Source organism: Candida pseudojiufengensis, assembly GCF_024610245.1.
Source record: "Candida pseudojiufengensis strain CBS 10847 chromosome Unknown scaffold12, whole genome shotgun sequence".
NCBI lineage: Eukaryota > Fungi > Ascomycota > Pichiomycetes > Serinales > Debaryomycetaceae > Lodderomyces > Lodderomyces pseudojiufengensis.
Window position 1 is genome coordinate 2,346 of NW_026261538.1, and position 14,922 is coordinate 17,267.

General features: G+C 30.6%; 9 protein-coding genes across 9 annotated transcripts; 5 read left to right on the forward strand and 4 right to left on the reverse strand. All coding sequences in view use genetic code 12, as the record gives it.

Annotated features, from left to right (window-relative positions):
- Positions 1–325: 325 nt before the first annotated feature.
- On the reverse strand, positions 326–2,225 carry KGF55_004574 (uncharacterized protein; the record flags this gene model as incomplete). Its single annotated transcript, XM_051759492.1, has 2 exons — positions 326–2,145; positions 2,201–2,225. The coding sequence occupies 2 exons, from the start codon at positions 2,223–2,225 to the stop codon at positions 326–328; spliced, it is 1,845 nt and encodes a 614-aa protein (XP_051612534.1).
- A 345-nt stretch (positions 2,226–2,570) lies between these two features.
- KGF55_004575 (ubiquitin-specific protease) lies at positions 2,571–3,581 on the reverse strand (the record flags this gene model as incomplete). The annotated part of the gene is made up of 1 exon (XM_051759493.1): positions 2,571–3,581. One exon carries the CDS (start codon positions 3,579–3,581, stop codon positions 2,571–2,573), a length of 1,011 nt encoding a protein of 336 aa, XP_051612535.1.
- Positions 3,582–3,844: 263 nt separating this feature from the next.
- Positions 3,845–4,348, reverse strand: KGF55_004576 (uncharacterized protein; the record flags this gene model as incomplete). The annotated part of the gene is made up of 1 exon (XM_051759494.1): positions 3,845–4,348. The coding sequence occupies one exon, from the start codon at positions 4,346–4,348 to the stop codon at positions 3,845–3,847; it is 504 nt and encodes a 167-aa protein (XP_051612536.1).
- Positions 4,349–4,863: 515 nt separating this feature from the next.
- On the forward strand, positions 4,864–5,526 carry RPL10 (60S ribosomal protein uL16; the record flags this gene model as incomplete). The annotated part of the gene is made up of 1 exon (XM_051759496.1): positions 4,864–5,526. The coding sequence occupies one exon, from the start codon at positions 4,864–4,866 to the stop codon at positions 5,524–5,526; it is 663 nt and encodes a 220-aa protein (XP_051612537.1).
- A 942-nt stretch (positions 5,527–6,468) lies between these two features.
- On the forward strand, positions 6,469–7,227 carry PMM1 (phosphomannomutase; the record flags this gene model as incomplete). The annotated part of the gene is made up of 1 exon (XM_051759497.1): positions 6,469–7,227. The coding sequence occupies one exon, from the start codon at positions 6,469–6,471 to the stop codon at positions 7,225–7,227; it is 759 nt and encodes a 252-aa protein (XP_051612538.1).
- A 205-nt stretch (positions 7,228–7,432) lies between these two features.
- KGF55_004579 (uncharacterized protein) lies at positions 7,433–9,202 on the reverse strand (the record flags this gene model as incomplete). The annotated part of the gene is made up of 1 exon (XM_051759498.1): positions 7,433–9,202. One exon carries the CDS (start codon positions 9,200–9,202, stop codon positions 7,433–7,435), a length of 1,770 nt encoding a protein of 589 aa, XP_051612539.1.
- Positions 9,203–9,292: 90 nt separating this feature from the next.
- On the forward strand, positions 9,293–9,895 carry KGF55_004580 (uncharacterized protein; the record flags this gene model as incomplete). Its single annotated transcript, XM_051759499.1, has 1 exon — positions 9,293–9,895. One exon carries the CDS (start codon positions 9,293–9,295, stop codon positions 9,893–9,895), a length of 603 nt encoding a protein of 200 aa, XP_051612540.1.
- A 725-nt stretch (positions 9,896–10,620) lies between these two features.
- KGF55_004581 (uncharacterized protein) lies at positions 10,621–11,301 on the forward strand (the record flags this gene model as incomplete). Its single annotated transcript, XM_051759500.1, has 1 exon — positions 10,621–11,301. One exon carries the CDS (start codon positions 10,621–10,623, stop codon positions 11,299–11,301), a length of 681 nt encoding a protein of 226 aa, XP_051612541.1.
- A 1,822-nt stretch (positions 11,302–13,123) lies between these two features.
- Positions 13,124–14,725, forward strand: SCW4 (Scw4p; the record flags this gene model as incomplete). Its single annotated transcript, XM_051759501.1, has 1 exon — positions 13,124–14,725. The coding sequence occupies one exon, from the start codon at positions 13,124–13,126 to the stop codon at positions 14,723–14,725; it is 1,602 nt and encodes a 533-aa protein (XP_051612542.1).
- Positions 14,726–14,922: the final 197 nt, after the last annotated feature.

Here is a 14,922-nt window from a genome sequence, read left to right on the forward strand (position 1 = left end):
CATATATATCTACAACAAAATGTAACCAAAATTTTAGTGCTTCTCGTATTCTTTATCTTTCCTTGATGATGAAGTCCGTCCCACGTTTTGAAAATTTAGCTTATTCAAAATACTTCACTATGGGCTCAAGGATTTATGAATTATGATCGATAAATGATGAACACGATAAGTTATCACTTCTACAAGAACGAATTATCAATCCACAAATAATATCAATAATGTATTACTTCAAAATCTATGAAAAAAATAAAAAAAAAAGAATTCTATAAACTAAACAAGCACCAAACATCTTTACTCTATTCTTCAATTGTTCTTCTTCTACCTATCACTCATCCCATCCTAAACTTAATAATTCATTTCTAATTTCATCTTCTTTTTGAATTTTAATAACTTGAGTATCTTCTAAAATTTCACCACTTGCTTGTTTCATTTTTAATTGTTCAATTGCTCTTAATTTTTTTAATAACAGTCTAATTTTTTTTTCTTCTAATGATTGAATTCCTCCTAAAACTGAACCACCTGTTTCTTCTTCTTTTGAAGTAGATACCAGAGTTGAAGATTGTGGAGCTGGTGATTGATCTTTCTTTTTGGCTTCTCTTTTTTTTCTATTTTTTGCAGCTGCTTTACTTTCTTTTTCAACTACTGGAGCTGCTCCAACTATTACTTTTTGACGTGGTAATTTTGAAAGTCCTGGTGGTGGTGGAGTTGAAGTATTTCCATTTTTCAAATTTGATTCCATTTCTTTTTGATATAATGTTGTGGTTGTGTTATTATTATTACCTCTTGCATGTGGTGGACGATAAGCACCTGCTGGTTTTTTGGAGGCTGAATTTGCCAATGCTTCTCGTTTTGCTAAATATTCTTTTGCTGATGAATGAGCTTCTGGTGCCGGTTCTAAATTTTTAAGAGGTGGAAACTTACTCAAATCTTGAGGTTTCCAACTAATTGAATATAATTCAGTAAATTCTTTTAAATAAATTAATTTACCACTTGCATGCCAAATTTTTAGTCCATTATCGACTCTTAATCTTGGTGAAGTAGTAGCAGTTAATATAAATCTACCACAAGGAGACCATTCACAAACAGAAGTATTTGAAGCTTCAAAACTTACAACTTTCGAAAATTTATTTTGACGATCATAAACATCAACAGTACCCTGTAAATTACCAAATCCTGCAACTAATACAAATTTTGCATGAGGTGAATATAATATAGTATTTCTTGAATTTGTTGGTAATGAATGTATTGAATTACCTCTTGCATCAAAAAATGTAGTTTCAGATGGCATATAACCATAACTTACAGCAAATTCTCTTGCACTTGGAGACCAAGTTATATCATGTATTGGACCTTCTTTAGTTAATTCAATTCTTGAATTATAAGCACCAGCAATACCTAATAAATATAAATTTGATTCTCCATAATAACTTTTATTTGTTGTATCATGATCAGTTGATGCTAATGCTAATAATGCAGTACCTAAAGAATTCCATTTAATTTCACATTTTTCAGCTTTAAAAAATTTTTTAAAACATATTGGATTTTTAAAATTATTTAATTCATATATTGATATAGAAGCTGGTTGTGATGATTTTTCAGGTATAAAAATAGCAATTGAAGGATTTTTTCCAGGACTTAATTTAAATATGGTTTTATTATCATCTAATTTAAATTTTTTATTTGGTTGATTTAAATTTAATGTAGTTATATCAGAATTTATTTCATAAAATTGAATTTCATTATTAAAATTTTTACAAATTAAAGTTTCTTCACTTGTAAATTGAGGTTTCCAACCATTTTGATTTTTTGAACTCCATTCTGCAATTATTGTTTTTGTTTTTAAATTAAAAATTTTAACATTATTATTCCATTTACCATTTTCTTTATTTAATAAGATTGGTTTTCCCCAAAGACATAAATATGTTCCCTTTGGTGAAAAATTTAAATCAAAAATTTCAGATATTTCTATTTTATAATATAATTGAGCTTTATTTGTGGTATCTAATATTATAACTTCATCTGGTTGAGTATATGCAAAATATGAACCATTTAATGAATATAAAGCTGATCTACATTCTCCTAATGATTTAATTGGAGTAATTTCTTCAAAATCTTGAAAAAGTTCTATCGTTTTGGGTATACGACCTAGGATTTGTTAGTATACATTTCAATTAGTCCAGCTTGATTTTGATATACATACAGAAAAATTCAGTAGATGCTGACATTTTTGTTGGTTGTTGAATGATTGATTTCAATACTTTTTAATTTACAAATTTTTGAAATCAAAATTATTAAATTCTTTTTCAAGTAAATATTATTATTAGGCAAGCTACCAGTTCGTGTTAGAAAATAAATTTCCATGCAACATGCTTCGATTTACGTGTAGCCAGAAGATGATCAATAAAAGAAATAAATACGTGGTGTTACAATTAATGCTAAATGTATGTATTGAATGTCTATAGAATAACTTTTTAAAAGCAAGTTATATGAGAGCGTCCTTTGTGAAGTTTTGTCCCACTAAATTCAGACCCTGTGGGTTACATGATTTATCAATTGAACTTTTGCAAAGATTATATCTTTTTCTTTACTTCTCCAAAATTTAAATGTCCTGTTTGTTCAGCATGCTTTGCTACTCCAGTTTCACCAACTAGAACCAGATAACAATCATTACATCTTACTCTAAAAGTTGTGGTATTTGTACTATAATCTTTTTCTTGTAATAATTTACATAATTTTTTAGCTGCATCAATTATATCTGACAGTGTTGAATCCAGTATATTCCAAACACATTCATCTTTATCTTTATTTTTGGTACTTAATTCATTATTAACTGCTAACACATCATAATGAACACCACTATAAATTAACATTATAAATTTTGTAGGTTTCTTTTTTTCATTTTTAATTTCAACAAAATTCCCCAGTTCAATATCAATACAAGTAAATTGAATATCAAACCAATCTGATAAAATTCCTAATTCTATACCACCTCCCCAACTTTCTTTTTTCAAAATCCATTCACAATATGAATCTCTTGATCTACCTAATACTAAATCTGAATAAAGCTCAGGATCTTTTTTAATATAATTCACAATTACTTTTCTTAATTCTTCTGGTGGCGATATTAATGAATAATCATTACCTGATATGGCATATGAAATTGAGTTAAACATACATGAATTATCATCGGGGATATTTCGAAGTATTAGATATTTATTTAATGATTCTATAAATACTGATGGAATATCGTCTTTTGTGTCTTGTCTTTTCGGTGCTGATAGCACATTCGTTATAGTTGGAGGTGGCGAAGTTGTTGATGAACTTTTTCTTTTATTAGATTTAAACTGTATTAATAATTGATCACCATCTTTTATACCTTTATCTTGTATTGTTGTTGTACTTGATGAATCTAATTCTATAGTTTTGGGAGGAAATCCAAATTTTATTGAATTGATAACATTTGAAGAATCTGTGGAAATTTGAGTATTGGATCGTACATCTGTTAGAAAATCATTAAATAGTTGATCTGACTTCACATTTATCGTTGCCACACCCTGCTCTGATTTCAATTTTAACCTCATTTTGCATGGGTTTAGTTGATCAAAAACTTTATTATCTCGAAAGCCTCACGAAATACCAAAAGAAATAAAAAGTGGAGTGGCAAAACGCGCAGAAATATACGATTAAAGTATTACGCATATGTCATCACAAAACTTTAATTTACGATTGCATAGTTGTTCATCAAAGGTCGTTAATTGAGTATAAATGTATGTAAAATGATCATCGTTTGATCTTAAATGCTTAAAAGAATTGAAATAATAAGTGATTGACATGAATTTGACGCTTACTCCGTCATGGTCACTTCTTGAACTACCTCCACTTCTTGTCCTTGCTCTAGTTCTTTTTGTTTTTGGAATTCTTCAGATGGAACACCCGTTATCAAAGCATCTAAATTATCTTTCTTTTGATTATTTACTTTATCATATTCTTCTTTATTTTCTGATTTAAATTGTTCCAATTGTTTATATTTTTCAACAGATTCAACAAATTTTAATAAATTAACACCACTAGCTGCTTCTGCTTCTAATGGAGTATATGGTCTTTCTTTTAATATTTTAACTCTTCTTTTATGAATCTTGGATTTTTGATGACGATCTAAACTTATTTGATTTTCAAAATATTTTGCACATTCTATACAATAATATTGTCCTAAACCTGGTTTATATTCATCTAATGGTTGATTCTTAAGATTATTTATTGATTGTGTGGTTGATAAATCATCATAGATAAGATCTAAATCTCTTGTTCTCCTCTTGGTTTTATATCTTTTAACACTATATCTACCCATTGTGACTTAGTGTGGTTTACCTTCTTGTTTAATCAGATTGTGTTGAGATGAGATCAGTCAATTCGATCCAAAGTAGGTGGGTCGACCTAATTTGCAACGTTCGACCAAAAGCCGACCTAATAACTATTTTCAGGGTTTGAACCCTACTTTTAAATTATGCTACCAAAGTCATTTCAAAATTATGTTAAGCCAGTAAAGTCCAGCTAAGATATCAGTAATCGATCAAACTTGCATCTCAAGGATATTATATTAATAAATCATAAGAGAGGAGTGGCAATGTGTTTTATTATGTGTTATTGCTGTACAATATTGTTCACCCGAATTTGCTTATTAATACTACTGATGCAATGACCGGAAATTTATTTTTCTCTGTTTAGTATTTGTCAGCGCTAAGTACTTAATAAATTTTGTGTCACACAGTAATAAACTCTCGCCATTCATTAATAAAATTTATATAAAATTTTTAATTTTTCACTTTCATTAGTTACTATTAACCAATTTAATCATCATACAAAATGGCTAGAAGACCAGCTAGATGTTACAGATACTGTAAAAACAAACCATACCCAAAATCAAGATATAATAGAGCTGTCCCAGATCCAAAAATCAGAATCTATGATTTAGGTAGAAAGAAAGCTCCAGTTGATGAATTCCCATTATGTATTCATTTAGTTTCAAATGAATTAGAACAATTATCATCAGAAGCTTTAGAAGCTGCTCGTATCTGTGCCAACAAATACATCACCAAAATCTCAGGAAGAGATTCATTCCATTTAAGAATTAGAGTTCATCCATTCCATGTTTTAAGAATCAATAAAATGTTGTCATGTGCAGGTGCTGATAGATTACAACAAGGTATGAGAGGTGCTTGGGGTAAACCACATGGTTTAGCTGCCAGAGTTTCTATTGGTCAAATTATCATGTCTGCTAGAACTAAAGATTCAAATAAAGATGTTGTTATTGAAGGTTTAAGAAGAGCTAGATATAAATTCCCAGGTCAACAAAAAATTATTATTTCAAAGAAATGGGGTTTCACACCATTAAATAGAGAAGAATATGTTGTCAAGAAAAACAAAGGTGAAGTTTTAGATGATGGTGCTTATGTTAAATTCTTATCAAGAAAAGGTAATTTGGAACAAAACTTAAAACAATTCCCATACTTCCAATACAATGCTTAAACGGTTTGGAACTGTATAAGTTGTATAGTAGATTTAATTGTAAGGATTTAAAATAAGATTTATGTATTTGTAGAGTACGGGTGATACTATTCCTAATTTAATTTAGCTTTATCGAGGATAACACCAAACGACTATTACCTTCACTCTATTTCATAGGTCAAGTTTATGACTAGGAACTAAATTTAATTCTATGGCCAGGCTCTAAAGTCACAAATCATAAAATTTACTTGGTTAACCTCGTCAATTGTTGATCAAGTGGGTTCTCTCAACTTTGTACAAAATTTCAGGGAATGTTACTTGGTTGCAAAATAATGTTGTAGAGATACTTAAGGTGTTTCAATTAGGACTAATCCTCTTTCTACAATTAGTCAGGCCACAGACGGGTAGAGGCTAGCGTTAACTTTCCTTTAATTCCTCTTGAAAAAGAGGATGAATTGAAATATAATATGTCAAAATAATTCGATATTGCGAACACAACTTCGAGCACAAATGATTTGATCTTTTTTTCGTTCAGATCTATCTTAGAAGCACTGAAACTGTTTGCAGATGTTCATTATCCTTTGGAGTTTTATTTCATCGGCTACTGATATATTGTGTTCATATTATATAATAACACAATTTGTTCATATTATATAATGCTTTCCACTCGTGTTAAAAGATTTGTGAAAGTATCTCCACGACATCCGAAGAGACGTGGTCTGACGGAGATTTATTTGAAAACTGATCCAGAATCTCTGTCGTTTGGTCGTTCGGTTTCTTTTATCATTGTAAAGTATTCTAGGTCTTTGGAAAGTGTTGTAGGACCACAATTATTTTAACATGAGACGCGTCAAAGGTATTTAACACGTTTGTACAATGCGTTGTTTAGATTTATTAACATTTTTTTTTTTTTTCAATTCCTCATTTATCACTTCTTATTCAACACCACCAACTCATAGAAAAATGTCATTTTCATCTAAAGAAGACCCAAAAACCCTTGTTTTATTCGATGTCGATGGAACATTGACTCCAGCTAGATTAACCATTTCACCAGAAATGAAAGAAACTCTTGCAAAATTAAGAAAAAAAGTAGTTATAGGATTTGTCGGAGGTTCAGATTTATCAAAACAAGTTGAACAATTAGGACCAAATGTATTACAAGATTTTGATTATTGTTTTAGTGAAAATGGTTTAACTGCTTATAAATTAGGTAAACAATTAGCAAGTCAATCATTTATTCAATGGTTAGGAGAAGATAAATATAATAAATTAGTTAAATTTATTTTAAGATATTTATCTGATATAGATATTCCAATTAGAAGAGGTACTTTTATTGAATTTAGAAATGGTATGATTAATGTTTCACCAGTTGGTAGAAATGCTTCAACAAATGAAAGAAATGAATTTGAAAAATATGATAAACAAGCTCATGTAAGAGAAAAATTAGTTGATGCATTAAAAGAAAATTTTAAAGATTTTGGTTTAACTTATTCAATTGGTGGTCAAATTTCTTTTGATGTTTTCCCAACTGGTTGGGATAAAACTTATTGTTTACAACATGTTGAAGATGAACATTTCAAAACAATTCATTTCTTTGGTGACAAATCTTATAAAGGAGGAAATGATTATGAAATTTATGAAGATCCAAGAACTATTGGTCATGCTGTTAATTCACCAGATGATACAATAAGAATTTTAAATGAATTATTTCAATTAAATTAGAATTAGAGATTAAATAGCGATTTTAATGATAGATTTTACAAGTAGATATCTTTAGCGCGATTTATCACTAGATCTACCACAATCTGAATCTAAAAATCTAAGATATCTACAATTTATCAGTTATCAATAAATAAATATATGATTCAAAATATACACGATTGACAATTATCACCTATTTACAGTCTTCTCCACCATCTATTAACTATCACCTCTGATAACATATAATAGATGCGTTCTCACCGGCAATAAACGTTTGATTGTTTTTGAGTTGTAGTCTTTTTGTGGTTGTGTCACTAATCAGTTGTGCTAATTTCAATTTATCTTTTCCATCTTCTGGTTCTATTAATTTAGGAATATTTATTGGTTTAGAAGTTTTGATTTTTTTACCATTACCTAATTGACCGAAATTGTTACTACCAGAAGCTAAAAGATCACCAGAATTCATCTGTAGTAAGAAATGATTGTTACCAACGGAGATATCTTTTATACCGATAAGTTTTAAGGTGTTTGAAGCTTCATCATATTCTTTTGTTGTCCATTGACCTTTCGCTATTTCTGGATATGAACAAACTTGTAAGTATCTACCTGAACCTAATTCACCATTCAATCCACAACCAAAAGAAAGTAAATATAGATTATCTAATAATAGATATGAAGTTGATGCACCAGCAAATACTTTTAATGGCTCATAAATCTTAGTCTTAAGTATTCGTTTAAAATCTTTTTTCACAAATATTTGTTTAGGTATTGGTATAGTTGTTGTGCTATTGTTTACACCACATTGACCAAACCTATTATCACCCCAAGTCCACACAGTATTATTCTCACTTATAATATTGAAATAATCCCCACTTGCAATTGAATCAAATTTTCTTTCAATCAAAGAACCTTTGTCTAATGTATAATTCAAAATTGGTAAATCTATCACTTCATTAACTGGTATTTTTTTCTTTTCAAAAGGTGAATAAGTAGGACCATATTGTCCAAGATTTGTTGGATTTTTAGACGTGTTGACAACTGAGACTTGACCTGATTTGTTAAGTAATAATAGATGATCCAATCCAGAACTTATACTGATAACATCTTTAACATCTTCTAATTTACTATATGGTAGAACTTTTAACATCCCAAACCAATTTCTTTTAAGCATAGGAATAAATCCCGTCTCCACTTTTCTCGGTATATAAAAGATTTCACCATTTGATGATAAAAAGTAGTAGTTATCTCTAGTTGGTGTTATACTTGTAAGGTTTGAAGGTAAATTTAGCTGTTTTAAAGAACCTTTGTACCATTGCAAGACTTTACCTTTGTTTGTAATTGCAACGATAATATCTTTTTCCACAAAAGCATCCTTAATATATGTGCCATCAAATTCCGGTATTCTCAAAGGAATTTTAGTATCACCTCCAAAATAATACACACCTGGCTCATCACTACTTTTGATATTTTTTAAATTTTCATCACTTAATTCCGTTTGTAATTTTTCCAATAGATGTTTTGAACTTTTAACATTCTTCTTTGGTTGTGGTGTTTCATCAACAACATCTCCATAAGTATAATTCATCAATAATCTATTCTTAATTGATCCATAATTCATAAAAATCTGATGTATCGATATAACTCCAACTAATGCAGCAAGTCCGTATAAAACACCTCTCATTCTTTCATTAAATTCATAACGTTTTTCTTGCTTTTTGGCATTCAGGATAAATTCTTCATGTACCTTATGTAGCGTCTCTCTATATTCATGTGATCCAGGTTTAAGTTTCAATAATCTCGGATCTCTTTCAAGAACTTGATTTATATCCATATGATCTGGCTGAGGCGGTTGTGATGGTTTTGTTGCCTCATCTAGATCTTTCAATTTTTCAAAATTATACCCATATGAATAATTAGTTTTCTTTTTATTGAACTCTTCAATGGAAGAAAATTTATCTGATTTGAATCTTCTGAAATGTTTGATTGATCTAAACATTGATGATTAGATTAATAGATGCAAAAAAAAAATACAATAGTAAAACAAAAATAATATTATTTTGATAACAAGTTATCACCAAGCAATATTATGTTTAGAGCCACTACAAGAATTAATATACGACCTATAGGTATACGACAGATCGGTTCTATAACCAAATTTGATACAAGGAAATTTGTCAAGTCATTACAAGAAAAGGGAGGTTTTGATGCCAAAAAGGCAGAAGCTGCAGTAACAGTTGTAAATGGAGCAATAAATGATGGAATTTATTCAATTACAAACAACTTAGTCACAAAAGAAACTTTATCATCAATAGCATATCAACAAAAAGTTGACTTTGCAAAACTAAAAGGTGAATTACAAACTATGGATAAATCAGAATTTACAACTTTAAAAAAAGAACAAGAGAAATTAAGAACAGATTTAACGAATCTTAAGAATAGATTGAAAGAAGAAATAACTAAAAATCAAGCAAGTGTTCGATTAGATTTAAATCTAGAAAAAGGTAGAATTAGAGAAGAAAGTTCAGCAAATGAATTGAAAATTGAGGATACTTTTAGTAGAGTTGATGAGGAAATTGCAAATATGCAAATGCAAATTAAATTAGTCAAGACACAAGTGTTACAATGGTTGATGGGTATAGCTACCGGTTTGATTGCCTTGATCATAACATTGTCTAGAGTTTTGTTATAGTGATAATAGAATGTCAAGAAACATCAAATTGATAAGTCGCTTTTTATAACAGAAATGGATATTTTAGATAATGCTGCCAGGAAACTAATCTAAGTTTTTTTGAGGCGATCGTTTGTGTTTGAAGCGCTTGGCTTCGGTTACAAGAATTCATATAGCGTTGAACTTTTTAACATGATTGTATAAATGACGCTAGAAGTTGAGTCCGAAATTGTTTTAAACGTTTCTGATATTTACTCTGGAGTACGAAAATATTTGAATTATCATACAGTCATTCTCATGATTTGATAGTGTTGGATGTGCTGAAGATACTCGTATTTTAATACGAAATTGTATAATATCGTTCACTAATAACGGTTCTAGGGTTCAGGGCTAAATCATTGCTTTTCATGACGAGTATTTAGATCCTATTGAACCATTATCTTTTGAATGTTTAATATATCATTGATCTCTGCTTTTTTCTGCCACTCTTGACGCGTCGCTGGTGAGTTTTAAGTTGGTGTAAAAGTAAGTTTGACAACAACTTCTACAATACTATCGGACTCAATTGAAACTAAAGTGACAGATTCTTTAAAGTAATCTCAGCATAAAGACTTAATGCTGTTCTTCGATACTCCATTTCTTGTCAATAAATTTCCTCTCTTCTTTTGTTGTGGTATCACTATACATATGATTTTACAAAGAAAAAATAATCAATAAATGTTATCAGATCAACCACTAGCCGCAATATGAATTCAATCTACAATCATGGTCTAAAACAAACACAAACAATCACGCGAGACTTAACAGAATTTGAAAAGAATTTATCCACATCACCATTGTCATTACAAGGGGCAATTACAACATCAATCACAGCATTTAAAAAAACCATCAAAGAATATTCAGATTTATTAGATAAGGCAACTACAGACTCAACGTATACAAAACACGAAAGCAGATTGACTAAGTTCAATCAAGATCTAGAACAATTCACAACAAAATTTGATTCACTAAAGAAACAAAGAGAAATTTCATTACAAGAATCAAATAAACAAGAATTATTAGGAAGAAGACATATACCAACATCACAACAATCATCAGATAATCCATATGATCCCAATTCACAACCGCAAAATGTTATGCCACAGCGAGAAGGATTATATAATGAAAATCAAGCCTTATCAAGAGGGTCTGAACAACTAGATAGAATTTTGGAAATGGGCCAACAAGCATTTGAAGATATTGTTGAACAGAATGAAACATTAAGAAAATTACAAACCAAATTTGAAGAAGGATTAATTGTATTAGGAGTAAGTCAAGGTACTATAAGGAGTGTCGAAAGGAGAGCTAAACAAGATAAATGGTTGTTTTGGTTTTGTGTTGTTATGATGTTAGTAATATTCTATTATATCATCAAGTTTTTCAGATAGATAATAAATATTTATAGCTATCAAGATAAGATTATCCGACAAGTGGGGACAATTAAAAGTTCGTTGAATCAATAAACCCGTATAATTTACGATACAATATGCCCCACAAGTAAAAAGAAATGTGAAAGCTTTTGTAAATCAATATTCTTATTTATTGTTAATACAATAATATATATCTCATTAATTTAATATACTTATACCCAAATTTGGTTAAAAAGGCACCAAGCGATTGATTTTTCGCCTCGTAGTTCGACCCAGTTTTTACATCTAAGCCAATTTTATTTTCTTCAGTTTTATCCAAATCGAGTTACAACAAAACTTACACAAAAGTATATATATTGATCTACAATTATCAAGCGTAAACAGTAACATTAATAATAAGTTTCAATGATCACTTTTTGTCAAACAATATTTAACCTTTCGCGAAGCCTTTTTCGTCTTCACCGATAGAATACTTATCCTATCTAAAACATAGCTTTACCCACATTTCGAACTTTACATGATATTTTATAGGTCAGTCGCTATACACGACATTTACCCTAACAAGAAACATAATTGATCTTACTCTCTCTAATTAAACATTATTTACAATTAAGAATTTTTTTTTGACATCAAGTTTTAACTAAATGAGGAGAATTTAATGTATTTTGTGTCTACTGATCTGAATCTACTCGATTTGATCTTATCGCGATCTATAACTCTAACTTTTAAGTCTTTTTCCCCTGGATCCAAAAACTAAATCAAATATAGCGATCAATGCAAATTTCCTTGAGCTAGGTATGAATTATTTGTTCAATAAAGTAAGAACAATATCCATTTGATATTTTTGAAGAATACAGGAAGTTCAAGAATTAGTTGAACTACGAGACGTAAAAGTTAGTAAGTACGTTTCGGTTGCAAAAAACGGTAAGTCGTGTAATGTCAAATATCTGAAACATACAAAAATTATGTTGAAACTGTGATCAAAATGTGTTGTGATATGAAACCAAAAATCCCAAATCTTCCATTGACTAGACGATATTTTGCTTTAAGTTTTTGAAAGTGAAACAGGTGTGAGGCATGCTTATTTGTTTGATGACCTGGTTTGGAAAAGAGCTCGAGTTACCTCTTAAATTTTTGGGCTACGGTAGGTAAATAATAAAATTTTCTAATGCAATCAACTGTCAACTTAAATCTAATCAGTGACTTTACCTGACTTGAGGTTTTACTGACGTGAACAAGAATTGATGTAATAATGAAGAGTGTTCCTCCAAATCAGAGACTTATTATTTTAAAAGTGTTAGCAGCGAAGTTTCAAAAGCAGTAATTGCAAAAAAGTATCCTACAACAAAAAAGCCTTGTCAACGAGTCTCAATTGAGAAATTTTAAAGTCCTTGGCTTGGGGTCATAATAAGTTACCGTCAGGTTTAAGTGGGACATTTCTCAAACAACTTCAAAATTTAAGTGATTTGGTTTTTTTTTCGTACATTCAAATTTTTAATTTAAGTTGAAGTGCGTCATATTTTATTCAATTAAATTACCAAATGCGGTAATAAATGTAAAAAGATTTCACTTTCTTTTAACATTAAAACTTCAAAACCTATACAACACAATTCCAAATAATGATGTCAAAATCTTATGGGTTCTCCCCGTAAAAGGTAATCTAATTATATATAGTATTCATAATTTTTCATGATGTTTTCAATGGTTTTTTTTTTTTTTAGTTTGGTATTATCATCAAGTTTCATTCCTTTCATTTGCATTCAATTCATTCATTTTCAACTTCATATTCAATTAATACTATCATTCATTTCATTACTTTCTTTTTGGAGTTTGTATTATTATGAAATTAGATTATGTTATAGCGGCATTAGCTGCTGCTAGTATTTCAGAGGCAGCGCCCATTAAAAGAGGATTATTAGCAGATCTTTTTGGTCTAAGTTCAACAACTACCCCGGCAGCAGCTGCACTACCCGTCACAACAGCAGCACCGGTAGTAGCTGCAACTGCTCCAGCACCAGCGCCGGCACCAGCACCAGCAGCAACAACTTCATCAACAGGTGGATTCTGGGCTAATTTATTTAATGACTTCACTTCAACTCCAACAACTGCAGCAGCTCCAGTAGCACAACCAGCAGCTCAAGTCACAACTCAGGCACCAGCCGCACCAGCAACACCAGCTGCATCAGCTCCAACAACGACATCAGGTGGGTTTTTTGCTAATTTATTAAATAGTTGGTTTGGTTCCGGTAGTAGTAGTGCAGCAGCAGCTCCAGTAGTCGCATCAACCCAAGCTCAACCAGTAGTGGCTCAAACAGCTCCAGCACCAGCCCCAGCAGCAACAACATCAGCATCCTCATCAGATGATTATTCAGCAGATGATTTGTTTGCATTTTTATTTGGTGGTAGAAGTTCTCAACAAGCAGCAGCAGTTCCAGCAACATCAGCAGCAACTCAAGTAGCTTCACCTGTTGTATCACAACCTCAAGTCAATTCACAAATAAACACTATTGTAAATTCAGCAGTCACTTCAGCTATAGCTATTGATTCCCAAACTTTCCAAGGTGGTTCTCCTGGTAAATATACTGGTTCAATTAATACTGAAACAGCTACAGCATCTAATGGTGGTAGTTCAGCAGGTGCAACAGCTGCAGTTGGATCTTATGGTATTACATATTCACCATATTCCAAATCTGATCAATGTAAAACAGCAGCAGAAGTTGCAGCAGATATTGCTAAATTAAAAAATTATGAACTTATTAGATTATATAGTACTGATTGTTCAGGTATTGAAAATGTTCTTGCTTCAATGACTTCAAATCAAAAATTGTATCTTGGTTTATGGAATATCGATCCATCATCAGTTCAAAGTGGATTAGCTGAAATTAAATCTGCCATTTCAACAAGTTCAAGAGGTTGGAGTGTTGTACATACAATTGCAGTAGGTAATGAAAGAGTTAATGCTGGAGCTGCAACAGTAGCTCAAATGCAAACAGCTGTTGATACTGCAAGATCATGGTTAAAAGCAAATGCACCAAATTATAATGGTTATATTGTTACTGTTGATACTTTAGTTGCTTATATTGCCAATCCACAATTATGTCAAATGTCAGATTATTTAGCTGTTAATTCACATCCTTATTGGGATGGTGGAGTTCAACCAAGTGATTCTGGACCATGGTTATTACAACAAATTGCTCATTTAGAAAGTGTTTGTGGTTCATCAAAAGCAACTTTAATTACTGAAACTGGTTGGCCAACTCAAGGTGATAATTTTGGAAGTTGTGTTCCTTCTGTACCAAATCAAGTAGCTGCTATAAAATCTATAACTCAAAGTTTGGGGTCTAAAGTAATAATGTTCACAATGTATAATGATTATTGGAAAGATCCAGGTCCATATAATGTTGAACAACACTGGGGTATCTATGGTGATCCATCAGTATAAGAGACAAAAATAAAAGCTTAAATACCGTTATATTCAATTCTTCAAAAAATTTATTTTATATTTAGTTTAGTCTGTATAGATATAATTCATGTACATGCGTTTTTGGAATAATGCGCGTTTTTTACTTTCTACAAGAATAAAAACATTCAAGTGTGTGTGTTTATTTTTTTTACAACCACTTTACTTATCACAATCAA